Source organism: Copadichromis virginalis, linkage group LG17 (genome assembly GCF_057382275.1).
Source record: "Copadichromis virginalis isolate Kocher_CV1m ecotype Utaka linkage group LG17, C_Virginalis_male_GT1.1, whole genome shotgun sequence".
NCBI classification, from domain to species: domain Eukaryota; kingdom Metazoa; phylum Chordata; class Actinopteri; order Cichliformes; family Cichlidae; genus Copadichromis; species Copadichromis virginalis.
Genome location: NC_140634.1, coordinates 5,054,295 through 5,080,464, shown reverse-complemented (window position 1 = coordinate 5,080,464; position 26,170 = coordinate 5,054,295). Strand labels below are relative to the sequence as shown.

Here is a 26,170-nt window from a genome sequence, read left to right as displayed (position 1 = left end):
AATGTTTGAGCCTATAGTTCATTTCAGTCATTGGTTGTTTCAAAGAAAACTCCTACTGGAACGCCTTCACCGCTGAGTTATGCACTTTTCCCATGTTTTTTCTTTCTATGAATGGATTTCAGTAAAATGACCCTCAGGTGAGGCTGAGGCTCCGCCCCCAGCAGAGCGAACGCTCTGATTGGCTGGTTCGAACAGCGCTGCCCACAAATATCCAGCAGCAGTGGCGACTCTGGAGAAAATTAGTGGCGAGGAGTCACACAAGTCAACATTTCCACAAGGAGTAGAAGTTTTTCGTCAAGAGTCTGCTTCCTGCTCAGCCGCTGGTAAGTCTGAAACTGTTACTTTCTTTGTCACAGGAAATAAATAAAAGAAGGAAAATGTATCTGAAAGTTTTCGCCTGTGCAGAGGTTGTCTGCGGGTCCTCCCGAAAATCTTTGAGGGAGCCTCGTGGACTGTGCTAACACGGTTCCGACTAAAGCGCCGTTATTTTTCCAGAACCAGAGAATATAAACTGAATTATATACGGATTTTAATAGGTCTCTGAATTAAAATAAAAATATTCAGACGTGTTCCTGACTGTGTCTATTTTGTTTTGGTTTTTTTGTTGTTGTTTTTAGAGAAAACTCTGTTTTTGAAGCACAGGTCAAGTTTGCTTTTAAAAGTTGGTTGCCTATTTTTATTATTATTATTATTATTATCGTAGTTAACTGTTCTGTGGGACAGTTGCTTTTCTCTTCATACAGACTGTAATTATGTTTTGAGGCACTTTGCAAACCATTTCGCATCCTTGAACTGTAAAGATTCCTCTTGACAGGTCTGTGCGTGCTGCTGCGGTGTGTGTGGCGACGCCTCCCGTTATGGAGCAAGGCCAAATTTAGGGTGGGAATAAATAGTTAAGAGGATTAGCAGTTTACTAGTACATATCTAACCTAGGAGACTGTGTGTCGAGGTGTTGCAGGGGTAGAGGCTGAAGGCGATGATGTGTTTGTAGAGGAGGGTGGATCGATATCAACACCGGTGTTGGTATCGATACTAGCTTGATAGGATCGATACTTTGTTTCTGTCCTCTAATTCAGTATGTAGCCAGCTGACTTGTCTTACATAATTACATATCTTTAAAATATATTTTTTGGAAATGCAAAAATACACTTCAAACATACGTTATGTAAAATGTCTGAACTTTTTGTGTTAACTGTAAGTTCTGTTTTATTTTTAGCCTATAGCACGTTTAGACATAAGACGTTGATCCAAAAATGTGTGCAGAATTTGGTGAACCTGGCCCTGTATTTATTTTATATTGGATCGATACCAACATTTGCAGTATCGCACAGCATTATGTTTGTTGACAGTAGAGTAATATAAAGAGTAGGTTAGATTAGCGGCTCTCATGCAGCTGTTTTTGCATCAAAGAGCGCCCGCTGTGCCCACACAGTGAAGAGGGAGTACTTTTACATGAAGTCTCGGGTCCTTGACAATCCTCCTTTCCTGCTGGAGGAAGAGGGATGAAGTAAAAGACCCGCAGGTGCTTCCTGCAAAGAGTGTAACAAAAGGGAAGGACCATTCACACATTGCGCCATAGGTGCTGGCAATCAGTTCATGGTTGTTTGTTTTTGTCTCACAACAAGAAGACTTTTTTCCCCTGCTGCCTTTAGCTCGTCAGCCTCAATAACAAAAAAGAAAATGAATATTTTAGCATTTTATAGACAGATCCTATATAGTACATCATATCTGTTAATCTCACCATAATTGCTGGGTGTGAACATGCCGCTGGTTTGACCTGCACAGTCCGTTTAGAAAGTGACTTCGATCATTAGGATTAGCATCAGTGATCAGGTTAATGTACTTGTTGTGCCATGTTTAGCTCTATTCACACTGCTGCTATTCTTAGATGCCCAGATGAAATCCTGTTATCAGGCTGGACTTTATCCAGCATCTGAAAGTTGAGCCACGCAATCCAACTGTTAATGTAGTGCTTGTTTAAAACAAACAAACAAAGGGCTTCTATTTTTTTGCTCCTTGTTGGACTTGTTGAAACCATTACTGTTCTTGTTAGCTGAAGTCTGTATAGTTGTCGTCATTGGTGCACCACGTTAATGAAGGGGGAAAAAAGTAATAGTTTTATTTCAATTTTGTTTTTTTCACAATCATTGGGGGCATTACCATTAGGCTTACCATTAATCACATCGTTATTATGGTTCGGCTTACCATATTCTTATACCAGCGCTAATGCTGAGTTTGGGTTTTTTTTTTTTTTTTTTTTTGTTTGTTTGTTTTTTTGGTTCTTTTTTAGGTTGTGACAAGTCCACACCATCCGAGGCTGACCTGTAGCTCTCGCTGTCAGACGTTCCTGGGCTTATCTTGTAGCTGGGTGTGCTAAGAAAACATAAATGCACGGTGTCACTGATAATGAAATGGAACACTTTTCTATCTCATAAAAATTCATATCTGTGTTTATCATTATTATGGAAAATGTGATTATGCCCCACCCCTACCATAATCTAAGCTCTGGTATACTCTGCTGGAGGAGACCAAAAGGAAGCAAAAAGGAGACTGATGACTACATTTGTTTGCAAGGTGGTCTCAAACACAAATCCAGATAATTTCTAATGTTGATTTATGTTTGATAAATGTGTAAATATTCAAATGTTTGAAAATACGTATATGAGTGGTGTGTTCACAGGTTTCTTTGCTGAAAAATTGCTACCGGTAATCCACAATTAAATGGCTGGTTTTTGAAGTCCTCTAGAACAGAGGTCCCCAACCGGTCCGTGAGTCGTTTGGTACCGGACCGTAAGAGTTGAGGCTCAGGTGTGAAATTTATGGTTTTCAGGGTTTTTATTGGTTTTAAACAATAAAAACAATTTATTTATTTTTTTTAAATTGTTTTTATCATTAACTCCGTTTCCCTGGAGCTTTTCCCGTGTGTTATGAATGAATCTTCCCTTTTTGGTACCGGTACTGGTTTTATTTTGTTGTATTTACACCTTATAGGCTGGTTTTGTTGAACTTGTTGACTACTTTTTTCTTTTTTTTTTTTTTTTATTAAATTTGATTCCCATGGCACTGTGCTCTCATCTAGACTGTAATCTGTCTCCAGATTGACAACAATACAGTGGCTCACTTTGTTTCAGACATGGCTGTCGTTGGCCTGCTCTTGATAATTGAGTGCACACATGAGCAGCAACCTCATTTCCAGCTATCTTCATAATCACCATCTGCTTGATCTTTGGCATCAGGCCTCATGTTTTGGACCTGCCAAGGCTCCCTGAAGCCCCTCATCCCCTTCCTGTAAGCTATATCCTAAATAAATGAGGGCTAATCCAAGATTTCATTACCATCTCTATTGTGTCCACACATGCAGCATCTCAGCCCATATGTGCCCACAGCATGTTTAACTCATTAAGGCCTGCTTTGTCTTGTGTGTGAATTTAAAAAAAAACAAAAAACCAAAAAAAGTAAGGGATGCTGATGCTTGATAGGTGGAGGTCTGTAAATGGTGCAGAGCGCAGCTGACATGCATGCATTATTCATAGGTGGTGTTTAATATCCAGAGTCGTTCAGTTGTGCAGTAATTGGAATGGTGGTGGGATCAGCTGGAGCAGCAGTTAAACCATTAGTGTCTGCAAGAAGAACTCCATTGATGATTGTCTTCAGATCTATTAAAATCTACAACTACTTGGTCCTCGGTTGAGGAATTATTAAATAATACTGTTTGTAACCTGCCTCTCTCTAAAAATATTTAATTCCCAATTACTTTGTTTGCAATTGGTAGTAATCAGCCGCCCCTTCTTTAAGCCTCTTGCAGCTTCAGTGGGTGCAGCGTAGCTCAATGTGAACTTTTGCTACGCCTGCTGCACGCTCTGATTAAACGCAGGGCCCGCCGGTATTACTGCTTTCTAGCATGTGAACTGTCTGAACAAGGATGATCATTTGTTAGTAAGTCTTTTTTTTTTTTTTTTTTTTTTTTCAGATAACAAAAATTGTCTTGTTTCAGTTGCGCCATTTGGGGCTCACCTAAAAATGTAACTTGGTGTGAGTTATCTGGCTTGGGACGGGCAGTAGGAGTGTCGGGGCTGGTGACCCAGTGGGCAGGCTTATATAATATAACTGTAGGGAACACAGACTTTGAAAAGGTGCATGTTTATGATTTATCTGAGAGGGAACTTTAGATTTGTGTTTTGTTTTTGTTTTTTTTTTGGTTAAAACTGTGTACATACTATAGAAATCTGGAACATTCAGTCAGCACTCGAACTAGCTGAACTCAATCATTTCACGATTTCACAGTTGAGTTAAGCTCATTTGACTAGTTCGTTTTTTTTTTTGTTTTTTTTTTGTTTGTTTTTTTTAATGAAATGAATAAAGGATCAGCTGACTGATTCAGCTGTAAATAAACTTTTTGTTTTAATGTATAAACATTTAAATACACTATAAAAGTAAATGTGTTGTAGGCAAATCATCTTGCATTCAGATGCTGTAGCTGCTGCTTTTGGGGGGGTTTTTCCCCTCCTGATCAGTCCTTCCACCTCATCTTGGCACCAGTGAGGCTCATTGTGTTAAAGGTGCCCCAGATTTTAAAAGTTTCATGCCCTCTTAAACTGATTTGTTACTGAACAAAAATGTGGCTAATAAGGCTGAGCTCAACAACCACTCGACCTTTTACATCTCTCTGGCCTGACTCTGTGAAGAATTGATAATGGCCAAGATGGATGTTTTGGGCTATAGGGACTTATCTGAACTGACCCTGATAAGACCTGTAGCATAGCAACACTGAGGCTCTGTGTGTGATTATTGACAGATGTCGGACATGGCAAAAGATAATGTCCGTGTGCCTGATTTTTTTCATATTATCAGTAAGGAAAATGATTAACTAACATGTTTACAGTGGAAAAGCATAGTCTGAGTCTGGCCACATTTCTGCAACTTTTTCCTTCCAGGTTTAACTTTCAGTACACAACGTCACATCCCAGGTCACTATTAATTCAATGAACTCATGGTGTTGTGCTTGTTCTCGCATTCACTAATAAATCTGTTTGGCTCTATTCTTCAACTGTGGTTGAATTGAAGAGGTCAGTGTAGTTGGTGTACACGTGAGGTCAGCAGACACAGCTCAGAGTAGGGATCTTGCCAAGTGTGGTGCATTTTAAGTGTTACCTTGCCTTGTCAAACACTGGTGATTGACGCAGCCAACTGACGGCTGATGTCACACAGGAACTTAATTAAAAAAAACAAAACAAAACAAAGTCAACTGTGAAATTGGGGGAAAATGTCTGTTTGAACTGATGTTTGAAGCTTTGCAGCTGGTGTAGAACTTGGTTAGAGAAGGGGCTTGTTGCATTTTGGTCAAATCGGAGTCTTGACCAAGAAATATTTAATTTTTTTTTTTTTTTTTTTTTTTTTTTTTTTTTTTTTTTTTAGTAGCTGTTAAAAGCTTAAAGCTCACTACAGATGAACAGAGTTGTTTGTCCTACAGCGGCCACTGTAGGTAGGACTGTGCACTTGAATTGGGAGCAATAAGAGAACAGAATTCATACTGCAGTCTGCAATCTACCGATCCCTAGTGGTGGTATTTTACACAATGTACTAAATAATGATGTGGACGTCGGAAAGGCTTTTCATAAATATGAGATCTTTTTGAATAACTGAACTTGGTGTGTTTTGGATAAATGCATGACTGATTATATATTTTGTGGAAAAGTTTGACTCCTAGGATGATTTTATTTGTGGTATTCCTTTTTATTGACCTAGACTTGGCTTCAATAATTTTCTTCAGCGGTCAAGGTTGTGGAAAGCTGGGTAAAAAGCCTGATCCTGAGTCAGCAGAAAGGGGTTTTGAAATCCTACAGTTGACCTGGTAACATGTATTGAGCCATGGATTAGCATCAACAAATCAAAATGGATTGGCAGGTGGCTCCCACTCATTTGAGCCTTTAAGATGGGCTTTGCTCCCACTGACTCGCCTCTAAGGAAAGGCTGCTCCAATGAGGACAAAGGAGTCAAGTCCAAGAAATGATTGAAAGGGAACGAGTCTTTTTACTGTGGAAAACCACGATTAGCAAGCCTGTGCAGGCCAGGGGTGGTGGTGGCTTTAGACAGAATAGTTTAATTAAAGATGCAGGGCTTAGTTAACTCACAGACTATTGAAGTATATTTACTTTTTCATTCTCCTCAACTGAATGAATTTCCTTCTGAACACAGTGCAGTTGGGCCCCATCTGTAATGAAAAGGAGGGAGACCAGGCTCCAAATGAAATGCTCCTTCGACAGAGTAATTAAGTCCAGACACAAAGGGCTCAGCAGGAAAGAGTTTAATAGGGGAGGAGTTGGTATTCTCTTGGGGTTAGTCGGGTCCAGCAGAACTTCTTTGGACTGCAGGAAGGCAAGGCAGCAGAGGGTTCACTGGCCCACAGCCACGTCACACTGTGGGTAAAAAGGACTGGGATATTACTCATCTATTTTCTCTGCTGGTGGTATTACATTAACCAGGCCATTGCTTTCACATTAAAAACATCTTAACTAAAAGGATGTCCAGCAGAATCCTTGTAGATTTCTAATTTATAGAAGGCCTGAATGTCATAGAAACAAACTGGCTTGTATGATTGGTATTACTGGTATTGGTCCGCTTCAGTCAATCTCTATGGATGTCCATGCTGACGTCCTGATTAGATATGTTAGCACGTTGGAGAAAAGAAGGTATGTGGCATCCATAACACATTATTATTATTATTATTATTATTATTATTATTATTATTTTTATTTATTTATTTATTTATTTATTTATTTATTTATTTTTTTTTTTTTAATACTGATGGACTTAAGTCATGCACTAATGAGACATGAGTTCTTCTACATCTCAAGAGATCCCTCGAGGACTTTTGGAGTTCACATGGCTAACTTTTCCTGTATCTTTACCCATGTTTACTCCATTTCCACCCCCCACCCACCAACACGTACACAGTGTCATCTAGTGGAAAATCAAAAGGACATCACCTCCCGAAACATTCTACTTTTAACTCATTACGTAATCTGCTCTCATTTCTGTTTTGCACTTATGCACGGGTGAGCGCATGAATCGCTGGAGCGCTGCAGGCAGCATGTGTGCGCCACGTGCTGTGTGTGTTGTGGTGACGGAGCGTCGTGGAGGCGCTCTGCTGTCTGGAATAGCGTTGATCCTCTTAAATGATTACTGGCTACGACTGGAGAGAGGCGATCTGTGTTGGTAACATGCGGACAGATGCCTCATCCCCACCCTCAACAAAATGTGCACACAGCATCTATGTTGAGTTACGCTGCAGGGAAGCTCCAGCTAGGAATATTTCCTTTAAGTCCTATTAAAGTCTGAGTATTACGCATTATCTGAAACTGCATACACACTGAAGACTGCAGTGGTCATGTAGATGGACCATCTTGAAAGGGGCTTCTTTCTACACCAAGGGAGTAAAACCTGTAACAAAGTGTTTCTTACTCATAGCTAAGGCTGGGCCATATCATACCGTTCATGGTAATACTGGTATAATGTTGGGCAACGATAAGAAAATGAAATATCGCGATGTGGGTAAAACGCGCATGAGCAGTGCCTTTGTTTTTATACGCACATGGCAGGAACGGAGAATGAGAAGGGCGAAAGCGGATTGTTGAATGAAACGGATGAGCCAGAATTGGTTTGTAAAAATGCTGCAACTTCAGTGGTGTGGAACTGGTTTAGCTTTCGTCTGTCAGATACACAACAAAGCACTATTTTTGGTAGAGCATGCTAGCGGGCCGTCGTTATTACCATGTTGTTTTTTTTTTTTTTTGTTTTTTTTTTTTTTTTAAATATGGCACACTTAAAATCAATCCTTTGATTTTTCTAAAAATCGACAGTGCCCCTTATAATCCCGTGTACCTTATGTATGAATAGGGATGGGTATTGTTTAGGTTTCATCCAATACCGGTGCCAAACCGGTACTTTTGAAACGGTACCGGTGCTTAAAGAACGGAGAACACAAAATTGGTCCAAAAACCTCATGTTCAGCTGTTTTTGTTTATGTTTGTTTTTTTTTTTTTATTTTTTATTTTTTTTTTTTTGTGTAAAAAGATAACAATGTTAGCCTTTTCTGCAGCTATGGGGCATATATGGTATCACTCTTGGCTGGAAGCAGTGCTTAAACAATGGAAAAACCACAAACTTAAACCCTCTCATGTTTAACTGTTTTCCACTTTTTCTTTGGTCATTTTTGCCTTTTTGGCCAGGGTGAAGGGAGTATCTGCCATCAAACAAGAGGACAGCCGCATGTAGCTATGATGAGGTTTGCTAGTTCACCTTACATGCATTAATGTAATAACGTGGTTAGCCTACTCAACGTAAATTACACACGAACAACATTAAGCTACTCACGCAGAGAAGAACGGCTGCTGCTGCATCATCATCATCATCCTCATCATTTCTGCTACACTGGCAGGGCTAGGGGCCAGGACTCTCCTCTTCGGGTTTTTGGGGGATGTTGCATAACAGGCAACCCACCCGCAGTAGATGTGCTCGGTGTGAGGTCTCACAGCAAGCTATCAAATACGGCGCATTTCTCAGCTTTTTAAAAAAAACTCTATGCGTCGCCAGGTGTTTCCTCAGATTCGAGAAGTTACCTCCTTTGCACAGTATCACCTTAAAGCACTTGTTGCAGGCTGCGGAGTTTGCATATTTTGCTGTGAAGTACAGCCAGACTTTTGACCGCTTTGCCTTGGGCATTTTTAATCTGTAGCTCTGCTCTAAAAGAACGTACGTACCTGGCCCCGCCTACTATCCTCGGAAACGTAAAATGATTGGCTAGAATTAAAAGTGTATTACAGCTCAGGGAAAAAAAAAAAAGCACCAAAATGTGCGCTGCTTTTCGGTCTGGTTACTACAGTTTATGTCAGAACCGGTGCCATCATGGCACCGGATACCGGTACCCATCCCTATGTATGAATTCTGGTTGTATTTAGTACAACTTTGCTAAGCTACGAACCCGCACCGCTTGATGGCTCTTGATTTTTAAGAGCCAGGATATTGAAGAAAAAGAAAAAAAAAATCCTGTCGACAAGAGCTGTAAGTTGATGAAGACGCATTCCATATGGATTGAAGAGTGCTGATGTTCCCTGATGTTTTCCTCTTATCTAAATGTGAATGGGACATTATCACCAGCCTGAATTAGTCTGAGATTGATAAAATTGATCTCAACCTTACCCTGATCCCAACCAGTTATCTCTGCTATGCCAAATCATTCCTACCCTTAAGCTTTACCCCAATGATAAGTGCGCTGTAGCAAATGCACTAAATTACATGGAAACGTGGTTTAGAGGGGAACAGACTGGGCCCTTTTTTTTTTCTTCCCTCAGACGACCTTGGAGGAATGTGCGTGGTAGTTCTCAGTGTCATAGAGTTAAACACTGCCCTTTCCAGTGTGCCACACCAAAGTTCACCATAGTGAAACGTGCTTTGTCTTCGCCTCCCCATTTTTTGACTTCAGCTCTCGCCCTCCTCTGTGCTTGACATTTGACTGTGTGTGGGTGCCTTTGGTCTCTATAGGAAATCGTGCTCTCAGGCTCTGCTGGAGCCCCAGATGCACACAACTGGAGTCCAGAGCCAAAGATTTGCCCTTTGTCCAGTGTTGTTGAGCGTGACCCGTCACGAATGCATGTATGCCGAAAAGAAGCAGAGCCATTCTGGATCTTTAGAACTCTAAATGTCGCCATGTTTTTCCACTGCCTCTGGGTATTTTGCTTTGTAGCCCTGAGGTTATGTCCAAAGCGTGCTTTAAAAGACTTCACTGAAATCCTCTTAAGCTCGACGTAGATGTAACAAATCATGCTTCTCAGTGCTCGGTCTCTGACCTAATCTGTCAGTTATTGCCAATACCCATACTGCAACAGTCACACACATTCCCCTGAACTTTATCTCAAATCTTAAAAAAAAAATGTTGTTTGATCTTGAGCAACACCAGGAATTACTCGGAGAATGTTGTGATATCTTGCAGAGAATTAGACAATCTACAGATGCTGTGGCAAGTCAACAATCTGGGTTTGATTGTCTACTTGAAGCTACTTGAAACAACTGTGTCAGACCAACATCTGGGCATCTGATCCGATGATGTCATGTGTTCTGCTTTTGCCGCCTTGAAGTTTACTCTTTGAGGCAGTTTTCTTGAAGCCCTTTCCACATGGATGCTAATGTCATTTTCCTTTGCACCTGCGGCTTAACAACTGGAGAGGTTCTTACTGTTGGCCTGCCTCCATCCTCAAACACTCTGCTGGGTACTGGCTTGGAAGATTGTGTGGATGCTCTGGTGGGACAAGCCTGGGGGGGTTAGGGTTAGGCACCCTGATTGGAGAGTTCCTCATTTGGTTACTGGTTTTGAGGTGTGTGTGTGTGTGTGTGTGTGTGTGTGTGTGTGTGTGTGGGGGGGGGGGGGGGGGGGTGGGAGAGTGGCAAGCTAACAAAACAATGGATGCTTTGTGAGAGGGGTCCCACCGTGACAGGATTGTTGGGGGGAGGAAGCAAGGGGGTGGTCAGGGCTTAGTGAAGCATAGCCACTTGATTAGTCAGGGCTCTCCCTTTGCACCTCCTCCCATCCATCTCTCGTCCCACCCTCCCTCGTCATTCTCTCACTGCTTTTCCCTCCCCGCTAACTCGTGGAAGCAGAGACGTTGGAGCCGCTCTGCACGGACACATCGCAGGGTTTTCGGCTCGTCATTGAGGATGTTTTGGACGTTGATCAGAGTTGCTTGTTGCAGCATCTTCCCTGACTGTCTGAAATGTTTGTTGTTCTCAGGTAAGTTGTCTCGTGTTGTCATCCTTTCTAGTCCACCCTGACCTGTCCTTGGTCGCTGACTTGCATTTCATCTCTGCTGGGCTGCAGTTGTGGTATTGGATGACTGTGCACAGTACTGTCGGGCTGGCTTCTGATGAACGAATCATTTCAGTGTCAGTTGTAGCGGTATTTTTATGTAAAGCTGCAGGAATGTATCTTTTTTATGTCAGTTTTATCAATCTGTTTATGACAACATCAGTGGAAAACACCAGAACAGTGAAATCCTGCAGTGTAGAAGTTTCACAAACCCATTTCACTTTCCATTTTGTGGTGGATATCAGCTGAGGTTTGTGTGTCCAAGGAGAATGTAGGGGTTGGTGTTGACAGACTATTGCCTCAGCTGCGTTGACCAAATTGTCAGTGTTATTAGGATCTCCATGCTTGGGATTGCTTTCTCACCCCACCCACTGTCTTTCTTTGTCAAACATACACGCCCTCGGGGACATTGGAGGGTCAGGGTAATCCCTCACATCCTGTGTGGGGAAAAATGCAGAGCAGCACTCCATCACTCCCTTTGTGAGAAAGTTTGATTCCCCCTAAACTCATTGCATGTCCTGCAAAAACAGCATGGACCTCCTTTTTAACGCAGAAGGTTGTTTGCTGTTTATATCTTTAACTTCCTTCTGTTATTTAACTCAGCACAGTCACATTTGGCTTTCCTGTCTAATTCGTTAATAAAACAGGCCCTCTGTGACTGAGAGATGAAGGAAAGCTATGAAAATTAAGTTTGGGAGAAGAGCCACGTGGAATGGACTTTATGAAATAATCAACATGTGTCCAAATGGAGCTTAGAAGTCACTGTTCTCATAGGGCTCTGCCTTGACTCCAGAGTCCGCATGTTCCAGTGTAGGGTTGGCCAATAAGCAAAATTTATTGATTATAGTGCTGCACCTTCATTATTTGTATTGATTTATTTTTTTGTACAGTCACTGAAATGTCAAAGTCCTGATTGCTAACAGCACACATTATCTACTCTTAAACTGATTTATTTATTTATTTTTTTGACTCACCAGCAAGACAAAGCAGCTTATGATTGGCTACATTGCCATTTCCACTTTGGATAAAGTTTGTAATGATGTTGTCATACACATGAAGCCGTAGTATTGGCAATACTTCACTTGATTTTAACCTAGCTAAATTACCAACTGTGTAAATTCTTCCAGCTAATACATAATTTGTCATTTTATCCTCACCTAGCTTTTGCTGTATGGGGGTTTGCCAAAGTACTGATTAAACAACTAGTCAATTGATTAATTTTTTGCATCATTCATAAAAATGACATGCCAAACCTTTTCCAGCTGTATTTTATGTTCATCATATTAATGGATGCAAAGATGTCACTTTGGTGTTTGGGGAAACTGAGATTTATTACATTGTTAATTTTAGGCTCATCATTAAGCAGGTTTAGCAACAGTGAGTGGCTGTCTAACTTGCAGGTCTTGTTGGCACACACAGCTTACATGTAGTGAAATGTGCTGTATAAATAATATTAGATTACCTGGATTTTACCCTGCTCTGAATATTAGTGCAATTTTTTTTTTTTTTTTTTTAAACCCTCAAAGTTGGATAAATGAAGAACATTTTCCCCCTCTGTACGAATACAGAACGCCATATGTTCTCAGAATGAGTTTCATGGTGGAACCAGTTTTTAGAGAGAAGCCGGTTAGTCATCCACCTCATACTTGTGCAGCATTTCTCTTTGCTGTCCAGCAACACCAAGGTCTCAAGACTCTTAAGTGGATACCACTCCCACTGCTGTTTCAAAAGAAACGCCTAAAAAGCATGTCTTTTCATGCTGCACTAAAGTCAGCTAATCACCTCCAGATCCATATTAAATGCATCAACATGATGTGTTTATGCAGGAGTTGGTGAACTGTTCCTTTAAAACTCCCTTAGGTAGCTTTTAATCAGATACCCTGTGCATCTTGATTAGCAGTTTTCAGGAACGCAGATGCAGCTCTCTGGAATTTCTTGTTCGCATTCTTTATGTAAAAGGTAAATAAAAACAGCACAAGGATTTTTATTAAATTGAAAATGGTGCAAAGACAACACAAGATGTTTAAACACATTGTCCTTATTAGCATTTGCTGTTACGTTTTGCACTGTTGTAACTTCATTTAGTCTGAGACCTGTGTTTTTCTTTTCTTTTCCTTCATGTTTCTACAGAATGAAAAGGGGAATCATCTAGGATCAAAGTAATGGCTGTCCAGGCTGGCATCCAGGTAGGCTCATCCCCCATCTCAAGTCTGATATACATGAAGCTCACAAACACATGGATGTTTAATTTCAGTTTAAACCAGTGCTGTCCTCATTCTGGGCTTGTACAGCCACTATATATTTTAGCACATGCTGTAGTGCTAACTTGATTTTGAGTCCTTATCGTAGCGCCCCCTTTGGGCCAGTCAGAGCCTCAGTGCTATGCTGAGGGAAGAAGTTCCCACATACTGCACATTGTGGTGTTCAAATTAAAGAAGTGCAGACATCTGTCTTTCCACTCAACAACTGTGGTGAGCCCACCTGTGTTGCAGCATGCCATCTTGTTTTTGTTATGCATGTCTGACGTTCCACTGCTCAGACCCTGAGGAGTTTCCCCGCACATTTTTAAGGGGGAAGTGGGTGGAATGCACAATGGTTTTATATATATATGTGTTTGTTTTGTTTTTCTTTCCCCCTCTCTCTACCCCTCCCAGCAACGAAGTGTTACCCATCCCAAAAACCAAAACAACACATGTATCATATTACAAATTTGTCACTTGCTTTTCTCTGGTCTGGAAAGTCCTGGCTCTCGCTGCCTGTCTTGGACTGAAGATATGCAAAATATGTATCTCAGTGCTATGTGGATAACATGTGGCAGGAAAGCTCTCTGGCTGATGCCAATGTGTTGATGAGGCTTTTGGGAGCTGTCGATGAACTGTGGTTGGATGCTGCAGATTAAGAAAAGTTTACGTTACTTAGAAAGTTTGCCTGCGCCAGATAATATTCAGTTTCCTTTGTAGTTTATGTAGCACCGTCTCTTTTTAAGTTTTCTTTTGTTTTCCCCAAATAATGGTTTGGTAGCACCAAACTATAATCTCAGTGAAATTTGGAATGTAAAAAACAAGCTGGGTAAATGAGAGTATAAAGGAAAAGATTTTGCTTGCCCAAAAAATGCATCGGCTGTTCACATGTGGAAGGAAGGTCCTTCTTTATAACTTTTAATTTGGATTATCAGACCTTTAGCAGCATCTCAAGTAGGGATGGGTATCGTTTAGGTTTTATCTGATACCGGTGCCAAATCGGTACTTTTGAAACGGTGCCGGTGCTTAAACGGTGCTCGAACCGGTGCTTAAAGAATGGAGAACACAGACTTTGTCCAAAAACCTCTCATGTTCAGCTGTTTTTTTGTTTTTGTTTTTTTTGTTTTTTGTTTTTTTTTTTTTTTTTTTTTTTTTTTTGTAAAAAGATAACAATGTTAGCCTTTTCTGCAGCTATGTGGCATATATGGCATCACTCTTGGCTGGAAGCAGTGCTTAAACAATGGAAAAACCACAAACTTAAACCCTCTCATGTTTAACTGTTTTCCACTTTTTCTTTGGTCATTTTAGCCTTTTTGGCAGGGTGAAGGGAGTATCTGCCATCAAACAAGAAGACAGCCGCATGTAGCTATGATGATGTTTGCTAGTTCACCTTACATGCATTAATGTAATAACGTGGTTAGCCTACTCAACGTAAATTACACACGAACAACATGAAGCTACTCACGCAGAGAAGAACGGCTGCTGCTGCATCATCATCCGTCATCATTTCTGCTACACTGGCAGGGCTAGGGGCCAGGACTCTATTCTTCGGGTTTTTGGGGGATGTTGCTCCGGGTCCGATAACTGGCAACCCACCCGACGTGCACGGTGTGAGGTCTCGCAGCAAGCTATCAAATACGGCGCATTTCTCGGCTTTTAAAAAAACGCTATGTGTCGCCAGCTGTTTAATCGGATTCTTGGTGTTACCTCCTTTGACAGTATCACAGTATCAGCTTAAAGCACTTGTTGCAGGCTGCGGAGTTTGCATATTTTGCTGTGAAGTACAGCCAGACTTTTGACCGCTTTGCCTTGGGCATTTTTAATCTGTAGCTCTGCTCTAACAGAACGTACGTACCTGGCCCCGCCTACTATCCTCGGAAACGTAAAATGATTGGCTAGAAGTGTATCACAGCTCAGGAAAAAAAAGCACCGAAATAAAGCACCGAAATGTGCGCTGCTTTTCGGTCTGGTTACTACCGTTTATGTCAGAACCGGTGCCATCATGGCACCGGACACCGGTACCCATCCCTAATCTCAAGCTTCTTCAGTGCCACAGAGCAGACCAAACAGACCAACGTAGATGGAGAAGAAGGGTATTTAGTGGGTTTTATTTTCCAAATATCAATCAGTCACCCTGTGAGGTTATTGATCCGTATCAGATTGTAGTGATGATGCAGACTGTAACACTGCAGCGACTTCCACAGCTCGACTCAGAGCTTCACTGCCCATGTAGAGCACCATCACATTCAATAATCGGTCACACACTGACTGCTCTGCTCACTCATGCTGAAGATGTTATTCACTCATGGAAGTCTAAGCAGCATATGCGTTCATCTATAATAGCGTCAGTACAAATGCAGCGATTATCATATGTAATGTCTGAGGCTTTGTTGCCCCTGAAACCTCTTGTGATAGTAGCTGTGGGTTAAAAATCACACCAAGATAAAATTAGATGGGCTTTTAGCAGAACTTTCCTATCACGTGAGAACACAAGTGAGAAACTGAGATATCTGTAGACATAGACAGTGTATGTACGCACGCGCACATATGGATGTATGGATTTATTTATTTTTGGGTGTGCACTGAGAACAAAAGTAGCAAGGGGGGGGGGGCAGCAACATTAGCTTGAATTTGTAATGACCACAGTCACTTTCAGCTCTGCTTTGGTCTCCACCACCTCCTGGGGGGAATATCAAATTCCTTAACTGCCAAATGCTCAATATGCTGGTTGTTGCTAAAACAGAAAATGGATTAGCAGAAATGACTACAACCACTAAACAGACATAACAGACAGGAAAAACTTTAAGATGATAATGGTCACCTATAAACTCGACCAATCAGAAAGCTCATATCATTCTGAAAAGAACAGAGTGACTTTGCTAGCTTAGCCTAGCCAAACCAATCTGCTGTGGGTTTGTTATAATCCTAATGGGTTTAAAGGTCAGTCAGGCCATGGGAAGTAAGGAAAACTCTTACATTGGGAAATTATCCTTCAGATCCGGTTGAGCTACACAACATTTAACTTGATAAATTCTTGTTTTCAATGGACGTCTTTTGCATGAGTCATTGAAATAAAGATTAAAAAAATGTTTTGCATTCACGTGACTCTTTCCTAGCTCGGTGTGCTCAGAACACTCCATAAAGACTCTTATTCACCCATTCACACACTGCTGCCATTGGGAGCAACTTGGTATTTAGCATTTTGCCCGAGGACACTTGGAGGTCAAACCACCAATGGTTTAATCAGGGGTCAACTTCTTTTACCACCCTCAGGATTAGTTAAAGAGAACACATCAAGATATTACTAGATGGAGAGAGATGTATAGATGTATCTCAGTGTTCCCCTTTGACCTTCTTACTATTTGCTATTGTTTGAGGGAATTTAATTGCCCTTGGTGTAAGTGGCTTAAGGTAAGAGCATCAGAAACTAGTAATTCAAGTAATTGGCAACATACAGGCATAAAGCCCCCTTTTTTTTTTTTTTTTTTTTTTGGATTACCAATACACAATCCTGTACCTAATGAGTAAACAGAGAAGGGTTGTTTGGGGAGGGGTCAATGTTGAATGCCCCTATACTCTCCTTCATTAAGCTTTAAAACCTGAATGTTCACTGAGCCTACATACAGTCAGGTGCAAGTACTAGTTTGAGAAGTGACGTAAAAGGTGCTGTGCCGATTAGAATTGCTGCCTGACCACTGGGGATAATCCAAAGTTGCACTACGCTGCATGTTGCAAAAAATAACATGCGTTGTTGTGACTGTAGAGAACACCGTGGGCAGGTTAAGCTTCTGAGCTGTTGCGTAATCGGTGTCTTTTGAAGTGAGACAACCTTGAGACAGCGGGACTGTTCTGAACATCGGGCGTTTTGCCACTTTCCCGTGTTTTTAAGCTCCTCAACACTTTGGGGTCAAAGGTGATATGACATGGACGCACATGGGGCTTTATCTCAGTTCAGACAGATCCACTATCACCAAAGGATTATTTACATCTACCCTCATTCAGGTCTACCTGTACGAGTCTGTTTTGGCTCTTAAAGCTCTTCAAAGTGCAGACATTGGAAAGCTGCAGGCAGGGACCCCAACACAGAGCACATCAGCTTTCAGCAAAAAGAAATGTGATGATCGTTAAGTTAGAAATAACAAGAAAAGAGGTCCTGTTTTGGAGGTGGGTTGCAAAGCGGCTTGTATGTAGGCTAAAGCCTCAAATAGCACCTCATATAGCATCATTGTATCATCTAATTTAATTGATGCATGGAAGTTCATCAGCTGAGCCATCAGCTTGTATGAGCTGGCACTGTTGAACCCAACTTTATGACTCGTCTAACACTGTGAGATCAGGTGTGATTGAAACCTCTCACTCTACAAACAGGATTCAAGTTGGATGTTTGAGATGTATGGGAAACATAGGCTATGATGGTCGTGAATTTTGACCCTTACTGGTTTAAAAGTCAGAAATTCTGGCCCTCTGCTGCTTTCATGAGCTTTCCTCTTGAGAATCCCCCAGCTTAATGGCTGTGCCGTATTAAATCACCGGAGCAGAACCTCAAAGTCAAAATGTGATTTGCAAAAATGGAGGGCACACAGCATGATTGTGTGTTGTTTTTTTTGCAGTTAAACTGTATAGGAAGAGTGTGTTTTTGTTTTTTGTTTTTCCCCCACTTTTCTCTCTGGAATCCTCATTATAAGACTGCATATTGACATTGAAGGTTAAAGACAAAGTTCACACAGTCCTAATAAGTTCTTAATCTCTTATAACCTAAAATGAGGGACAATCATGCCCCCAGTTCCTTGAAATTCCCTTTTTTAATGTAGTTTTATTTACTATAAAGATAGATGCATCTTGCCAAAGACTCAATATCCCTAATTCAGTGCTTCATTGTTTACAAGACTACTCAAAGCTTGCACATACAGTATCCTGAACAGTGTCTGGGATAGCTCAAAGTATCAGTACAGGCCCATTACTGTATAACAGTCTCTCTCTGTTCCGCTGCCCAGAAGGTTTCCTGTTTGTGAATTAGCGTTTGCTGAGCGAATGCAATTCATTCAAGGCCTCAACAAGACTGCGGTTTGTTTTAAGCACAGTGGACTCCGTGTCCCCTTTTTGCTCAATGGTATGAGATGGATGCAAAGATTAAAGACTGTATCCTAGACAGATGTCAGCATACAGGGTAGGAGGCGGTGGGGGTGTCATCCTGAAGTGAGTTATGTAATGTCTGGACAAGCTGTCACGGTGCACATCTGCTGCTGGTTTCTAGATTACATGGCCGGCTGCCTGTAAACAATCAAAAACTTAAGAACAAAATGGGGTAACTAGTTTGTGCACTTGCATCACACACCATACAGACCACACACACTCGGGGAGAAGAAGCTTTAGCTTTGTCTTTTACGTGACCACATTGCTAATACTCTGACAATCAAGGTTAATGCTATACACAGATGACTTTGCAACCCCATCAGATGTTGTCTCAGGAGTATTTTCTTTCTCTACTTTATTTTTAAATCAGATTTAGTGACTTAAACCAATGACTAAAAAAGTGAGGGAGAATGGAAAGGGAGTGTGTGTGTGTGACAGAAGATATGAACATGATGAGACATCACTGTCTCGAGCTGGGGTCAGCAGCTCACTCCAGGCAAAACATGTATTTATTTGTTTTTAGGTCTGTCAGGAAAAAAAAAATGATAAAGTGAATAATGGCTTTTAGTTAGACATGATCTCAATTAAAGTAAAACTGAAACACACAAACTGATGATGGAAGGTTTAAAAACAGGCTGAGCTTCAGTGGATCTGTTAGAGCATGTTGTGTGGAGTGTGTGTTCACAGAAGTGAAGTGTGCTGTGACGGCATCCCTGACACGTCCTCTCTGCATGGATGGCTCCCATAAATTCCCCTCATTCTCTCAGTGCTGGGCTGAATGGGTAGGTAGGCTATCATAATGTTGCAGAGAGCCAGTCGTGGAATGATTCCTAATCTTTAGTCATTTTTCAGTGTCTTTTAAAAAAAAGTCTGTGGACTTGGTGTTTTCACAGACTGTGTGCTGACTGAGGCATGCTCAGACTTATAACACAGCTCCTCATGGAAAAGATGATATTTTCTGTGCATTTGTCTGAACAACAAAAGCCTGGAGGTAAAGGAAGTAAAAGAGTCGGAGAACAGGTAGCTTACCTGCTTTCAAGCAGGACAAACTCTGCTCTGCTGTTCCTCTGAAGTCCACTTGTGTTGCATTCAGCTGATTGGACATGACTTGTATTGACGGTGTGTGCCTTTCCAAGACTCGATAGTTTAGTTTGTGTCAAAGCACAAACCAAGCCCTGACATCCAAGACAGTTGGCAGCATTTAACCTCCTAAGACCCGAACTCTTCCACGGCATGCATTTTTAATTTCTCTTTGATATTTGGGCTGATTGGGGCCCGATGAATGTAAAAACAAAGAATTACCAGATTTTTATTTTTTTATTTTATTTCGATAGAACAGTGGTAGTATAGTGTCCTCGTAAGTGGATATCAGGCCCCTGTAGAGCAAAATTGAGTATCTGGGTCTAAATAACCAAAAATGTCCACATATGTGGACGCCAGGTCCTAGGAGGTTAAAACAGTAATTTGTGTTCTTGATTTTATTTAATTGTTTTTCCTACATGTGCGATTCTTTGTTTCCAGGTGTGGTTTGGGGAGAAGTTTGACGCCCCCTCACTGAGCCCTCGCAGCCCATTAGTGCAGCGGCACGGCCCCGGCCTCACAAATGTCTTCCAGTATGACCAGTGGTTGGCGGTGCGGCACGAGGCCACGCTGGTGCCCATGCAGGAGGACTTGGCCATATGGCTCACTGGCATGCTGGGTAAGCATCAGCTGTTCTGCATCACTTTTTCTTAAACGTTTCCAGGTCTATTATAAAACCGTTCCTGTGTCCAAACCTGTGCGTTTGGGAATTAACAGCTGACGGTTGCATGTGAACAGTTTCCACCTCCAGGCTAGGAAAGTACTGAAGCGCTATTGACACGGGTTTCCCATGTAATTGGATTTGAATGCCGCTATTCCCAACCAGCTCATGGCAAACCACTGAAACCACAGTGGAACCAAATCTTTCATTTTGTCCGTGTGTGCTATTCTACTGACATCTATTGTCTCTTTTAGAATATAGGAGGAAATCAAAGCTGACTGGTAACTCTATTGTTGTTGCTGAATACGTTTGTGTTTTCAGAGGCAGACTTTGAGTTTTCTCATGAGGAATGTGGGCAGGTGCTGACACTAAATGTAAATTATTGGTACCATGACTACAAAGACCCACATTATAAGATTTGTTTTAAACTGTTTGACCATTGATCATCAATCCTGAGAGGCTGGACGTTGCAGAAGCAGGTGGCAAACGGTGGGTAAAGTTCCAGGCCTCGGGGGCTCACTGTTGTTGTTGGAAAATAAACTTTTGCAGAGCAATCGTTCTCACTTTGCGGGACGGTATCGTGGATTTTGTTCCCTTGGTAGCCTTTGTAGAGTTGCCTAGAGCGGTGATTTTTAACAATAAAGAGTCGTGGGAACGCTAGAATTCCTTCAGTAGGCTCTTGCTGAAAAGCTGAAGTCTTTCAGTGTGGTATCTGTTTAAACAAAAGGACAACAAAAGGCTTTTGTTGTGTGAATGTGATCTTTTCAAAGAACTGGAAAAAACCAGGTAAGGTAGGCTGTTTTAGCATTGAGCTCGGTTACTGTGAGTAGAGATTATTCTGTAATTTAGAAAATATAATAAACTCCTCTCTTTTCCAGGAGAGGAGGTGAGAGCCGAGGTTTTCATGGAGGACCTGAATAATGGTGTGAAGCTCTGCAAGCTTATCGGTGTGCTGCAGACTAAGATCGCTGAGAGCTGCCCCTCTGCGCTTAGCAAGGTGAGTCACGCGGCTCAGCTTTCCTGCTCTCACATAAGGAATGTTTGGGAAGACCTATGAACGCCCAGTATGATGAAACTAAATGAATTTCCTGGACATACAGTCCTTTGTGCCGTGTGTTTGGGACACGTTTTAATAGAATTTGACCAGATTATATTCAGCCTATTGACTGCTGGATTTCTGTGTATTTTCTGTGGTTTGACATAAATCGCCTCGATGTCATGGTTCGTGACGATAAAGGTTTACTTTCTATCCCCCATGACAGCTGTTTCCTACAAGGAAGGTAGCATGCAAGCGGGATGCCTCTCCAGGCTCCTTCTTTGCTCGCGACAACACCGCCAACTTCCTGGCCTGGTGCCGACACATCGGTGTGGAGGAGACCTGCTTGTTTGAGTCGGAAGGCCTCGGTAAAGACCTACAACACACTGCAGCACAAACCAACAACAAGCTGCTTGCTTTCTGTGGTGGAGTCCTGTTTGTAGCCGTGTGCTTGTTACCTTTTAAGTAAGATATCTTTATACAAGCTCGTGCACTGCAGCTTGAACTCTGACCGCCATCTGACTTGCACTTGGGCCAGATTCTGGGCTGTTGACTTACCGTAAGAACACAAAGTAACTCATTAAAATTCTTCAGTTATTAAACTTTAAGCTTTGTTCTCAGTCTCAAACTTTGGCACAGGACAAATGTAATCTTAGTTGATAAAAATCTTTTAATCCAGGTCATTTAGATGCAACTATGTGAACACACAACATGTTTTCTATCAGCTGACTCCTGCTTTTGGATTAAAAACCTTAGAAAAAGGTTTGCGCTTTCCTGCACGCTTTCCTTTTTCACCTCAGTGTTTTGAGGTTTGTAGATTTGTACTAACTGCTATACCATATGTAATTATCCTCAACTTCCAATGTTGGGCTTCATGTTCAGCATGCTAATGGGATGAAAAGGACTAGATCCGGGCTGTAAGTTGAGTCTGCTCTTTAAGCTGTACTTCTTAATGGTTTAATAGGATCTGTTGAGGAGAGCAATCACTCTGAGTACTCTCTATGGGAGATCACTTCATTACAAATGAAAGGCTCCCCAGCAAACTGGATTGGGGCGATTTGGAGCACAGCATGTGTACATGTAGATAAATGTTTTTGTTAGTGCCCTCGAGTGACTGTAGTTATGCTCGCCGAATCCCTCATCGTCTCCTCGGGGAATAATTAACTTTAATGTTGCTCTCGTCGCGTCACCTTTTGGAGTTCAACACGTGAATTCACTTTGTCGCTCCTGTTCTGTCTGCTTCGCCCCATCCAAAGGGAGCAGGAGCGTCAGCTGTTGTTGTAACTAATCTGCTTTGTTTTCCACCTCAGTGCTGCACAAGGAGCCTCGACAGGTTTGCCTCTGTCTGCTGGAGATCGGTCGCATCATCTCAAAGTAAGTCTTTAAACACCGAAGGCACTTTTAGAGGGATTAGAAATGGTTTAAGATTGAATTTCCACTGTAATCTCTGTGCGTCTCAGCTACGGCGTGGAGCCTCCTGTGCTGGTGAAGCTGGAGAAGGAGATCGAAATGGAGGAGACTCTGCTCTTGACAGAGGAGCCGCCTCCGGCGGTCAAAACCTTCAGCGTGTGTTGCCAGCATGGCGGCCTCTACCAACCCGGGGTGAGTTCAGTGATGAAACAAACTGAAACAAACACGATATGAGGTTTTTTTCACCTTGAGGCAAAATCTGTGGCTTCCTTTAGCGACGTCGCTGTGTTCGGAGCACGTGTCGTCTGGATTACGATCCTGATAGGTCGCGTAGAGAGGAGATGTTTGGGAATTTAAAGCACACATTGGCGTGAGGCTGCTGAACATGTGGTACGTGTGCAACTGCATTGATGCTGAGCCAAGATGGCGCCAGACGGCCATCGGCACCCCAGAGGGTGCATGACTCATCAGAGCCCACCATGTGATGCTCTGTCGCCACTCGAGGTCACGTGTGACGGCAAATGACACGTGACCTCCAGGCTACACATGTGGGCCGTCGTACATATGTACTCGCAGTGGGTGGAAGTGGTCCATCTCACTCTGCCTCACTGATGGAGACTGAGGGTGGTGTTAGGAGGGTTCAGCCCTCTGTGTGGTTCACTGGGTAAAATGATGCACCAACACCGTCACAGTTGATAGTTTTATTCCCAGAGGAGATGGCTGTGCTAAAAATAAACTGCACTCGTTGAAGTGGAAGGCACTTTGGATAAAAGCATCCACAATCCCAGTGTGTCTATTACCAGCTGAGTCTGCCCATTACATTTGAGCAGCAACAATCAGCTCCTTGTAACCTGTGCTGCCTGACAGGTGCCTTCATCACCCGGTCATTGGTCTCATCTTTAGAGAAATTTTAACATAAAGTCGACGTGCTGGACTTCAGTGACACAGAAGGTGTAGTTATTGGATGGATTACTGCTCGCTTAAGCAAACGTGAGGTCATTAAAGTAGGGTGACCATATTTTTATTTAAAAAAAAAAAAAAAAAAAAAAAAAAGACACTTGACCTAGTCACGAAGAACTTTAATAAAAATAGTTTGAAAATGTAACCTATTTAAACGATGCCTTCTCTGTGCGGTTAATGAATGGTGAAATAAACATCATATAGGCTTTTACAAGTCAACAAGTGCAAAAAAAAATAGCTTAAAAACCTCTGGAAGTAAATAATGGTACAGAAATAAGTCTCGTCTGTGTAAGAAAAATTACTGGGACGGTACGAGGGAAATTTCTTTTGCAGTTCTTCTGAAAAGCTGCACTTGCGCTTTGGCATCTTTTAAACATCATCAGGTGCGCATCTGTGAGCCCGAACAATTACTTGTTGGATGATGTCACACATATGGGTCCTCTGTAGGCGCATAGAAAACCCGGACATTTTCATCAATCTCAAAAATCCCCCCGGACAGAACGCGAACAGCGGACATGTCTGGGGAAAAGAGGACAGTTGGTCACCCTACATTAAAGGGGACCTGTTGTGCTGGGGTTTTTTTTTTTTTTTCCCCATTATTAAAGATCACCAGTGTTTTGCATTATGAGTGTGTGGGCTCAGGTAGAGGCAGCTCTGAATAATTGGTCTGCAGCTACTTTTTCAGCTCTTGTGCTGAGCTGACATCAGTTTGGCGTTATTTGATTATCTCAGTCATGGTGATGAGATGGGTCATAAAAATACTGAGCCAGAAGAGGGGCAGCCAATGAGGTGCAGCTATTTTCTGGATCACTTCAGAATCTAAAAAAAATGTTTGCGCCACTCTAAATCGTTGCGCCTTACCGTTTGAGAATTTCTACTTTAGAGATGGATAAACCCAAAGTGCTGCATGCAGGATCAATATAAGATCTATGGAGTAGTAAATGAGCTCTGTAGATCCCATTTAAATCCTTGCTGATATCCATTACGTTGGGAATGCAGCATCGCTGCCAGGCAAACTTTTAATTTAGCTTTCTAATTGCCTTTTACTGTGTCTTTCCCTTTCTCATTTAGGAGCATGACATGGACAACCCACCCTGCAACTGCTCTAACAGAGTGTCCATCGAGTACCTGTCTGAGGGACGCTACAGACTCGGAGATAAGACCATCTTCATTCGGGTTAGTATGAACGCACACTGCAGTTGAGGTGGGCAAATGAAAAACAGCCAAAGACTACTCATTTTAGCAAGTATGCACGGTGGCTGTTGCCAATGTGTGCATCCCCTGGCAGTCGCAGCGGCTTTAACTGTAACTCAACATGTAAGCTCATTAACCAATTGTGGCTGGATGTGATGACATTATAAAAACGCCGCTGTCCAAAGAGCCAAACTACATCTGTGTGTCTGCAGTTACTGAAGGACTTGTTGGTGTTGGACTGTCCAAACTGAAAATGAGTGAATTTTTACAGCAGCCCTTCTTCTGCTTTGTGTCCTCAGATGCTTCATGGCAAACATGTGATGGTGCGCGTCGGTGGCGGCTGGGACACCCTCCGAGGTTTCCTGCTGAAATACGACCCGCTGCGGGTACTGCAGTTCACCACTCTGGAGCAGAAGATCCTGGCCTTCCAAAAAGGCCCCCCAGGCCTCGGGGGTCATCATGGGAGTTCAGCTCCTCCTCCTGATATGGACCCGCTCGCTGCTGTCACTGATCTCATGTCACCTTCATCCTCCTCTTCATCTTCTTCCTGTTCTACCTCTTCCTCCTCTTCGACTCAAGCCTGTAAGCCAGCGTCTGTGTCCGCCGTAGGTCAGACGTGTCAGTCCTACAACGCCTCTCCAGCCTGCACACCCATAATGCCCAGGAAGGGTTCAGTGTGTGCGCCTAAGAAGAACATCCAGATGACTGGGTCCTTCCCCAGGAAGCCTACCCAGCTTCCTCTGCCTGTGACCTCCAAAGGTTACTCCTCTAAGCCCCACACGCCTGTGGGTAGCACTTCCAGGCAGTCTCCTAGCCCTGGGTGTCAGGGTAGAGCTCTGACTTCTGCCGCAGCTCCATCACCTGCTGCTGTGGATCCAAGCTCCACCTCCAAATTAAAGCTCAGACCACCACCTCGCTGTGCCTCCTCTCAGCCCAGAAGCCCCGTCTGCCCTGAGCCGTCCTCCAAATGTCCCAAACCCTCCAGCCCCAGCACCTCTCCCACCTTGGTCCCAGTGCTGCGCCCTATCACTGCACCAGTACAGTCAGCTACCTCTAAAGACACCCGCCCTCCGTTGGGCGCCAGCCAGCGCTCTCGTCTAGCACAACGTTGTCCCGGCTCCTCTGCTTCGCGCCTCCGTCTCGAGGCAGTGAAGCGAGCGAAGACGGCCTCAAGAGCTGCAACTCCAACTCCCAGATCAGCAGCAACGACCCCTTCACAGTCCCGCACACCCACCCCCTGCTCACGGACAGCCTCTCCAGCACCGGCTAAACCTGCCTGCTCGCTGCCAAAAAGCAATGAGGCCACAGTCAAAACTAAGGGACTGGCCGTCAACAAAACAGCCGCCACCCCCTCACGCAGTACTGCCGACTCCCCCGGGCGGGTCCCAGGGGGCAACTCGGGCCCTTCTGCTTCCAACAAAGCCAATCAGAAAACGGCAGTCACAGCTCAGAGGGCAGGGCGAAAACAAGCAGCCGCAACTAACGCCATCAAGCCGACTCTAAAACCGGAACCCGCCCGGGCACCGCAAAACTCCTGCCCCAACATCAGAGCTGTTAAAACAGAGCCCAGCATCAGGAAGAAGGTCCCACAACTGAAA

At 42.9% G+C, this 26,170-nt stretch overlaps 1 protein-coding gene across 2 annotated transcripts in view; it reads left to right on the top strand.

The window, feature by feature from the left end:
* The first annotated feature begins 134 nt into the window (after positions 1-134).
* The window catches only part of gas2l3 (growth arrest-specific 2 like 3), a 27,048-nt gene continuing 1,012 nt past the window's right edge, over positions 135-26,170 (top strand). Inside the window, exons 1-9 of one of the 2 annotated variants that reach the window (XM_085436956.1) lie at positions 135-323; positions 12,989-13,044; positions 19,753-19,930; positions 20,851-20,969; positions 21,235-21,376; positions 22,319-22,382; positions 22,469-22,610; positions 24,450-24,554; positions 24,872-26,170. The exon at positions 24,872-26,170 is cut by the window's right edge and continues 1,012 nt beyond it. In XM_085436956.1, the coding sequence (XP_085293082.1) occupies positions 13,021-13,044; positions 19,753-19,930; positions 20,851-20,969; positions 21,235-21,376; positions 22,319-22,382; positions 22,469-22,610; positions 24,450-24,554; positions 24,872-26,170 (2,073 nt within the window). In that variant the 5' untranslated portion in view covers positions 135-323; positions 12,989-13,020. Of the gene's footprint in view, positions 324-10,586; positions 10,784-12,988; positions 13,045-19,752; positions 19,931-20,850; positions 20,970-21,234; positions 21,377-22,318; positions 22,383-22,468; positions 22,611-24,449; positions 24,555-24,871 lie in introns of those variants that run through there. The other variant, XM_085436955.1, reaches the window with a different exon arrangement.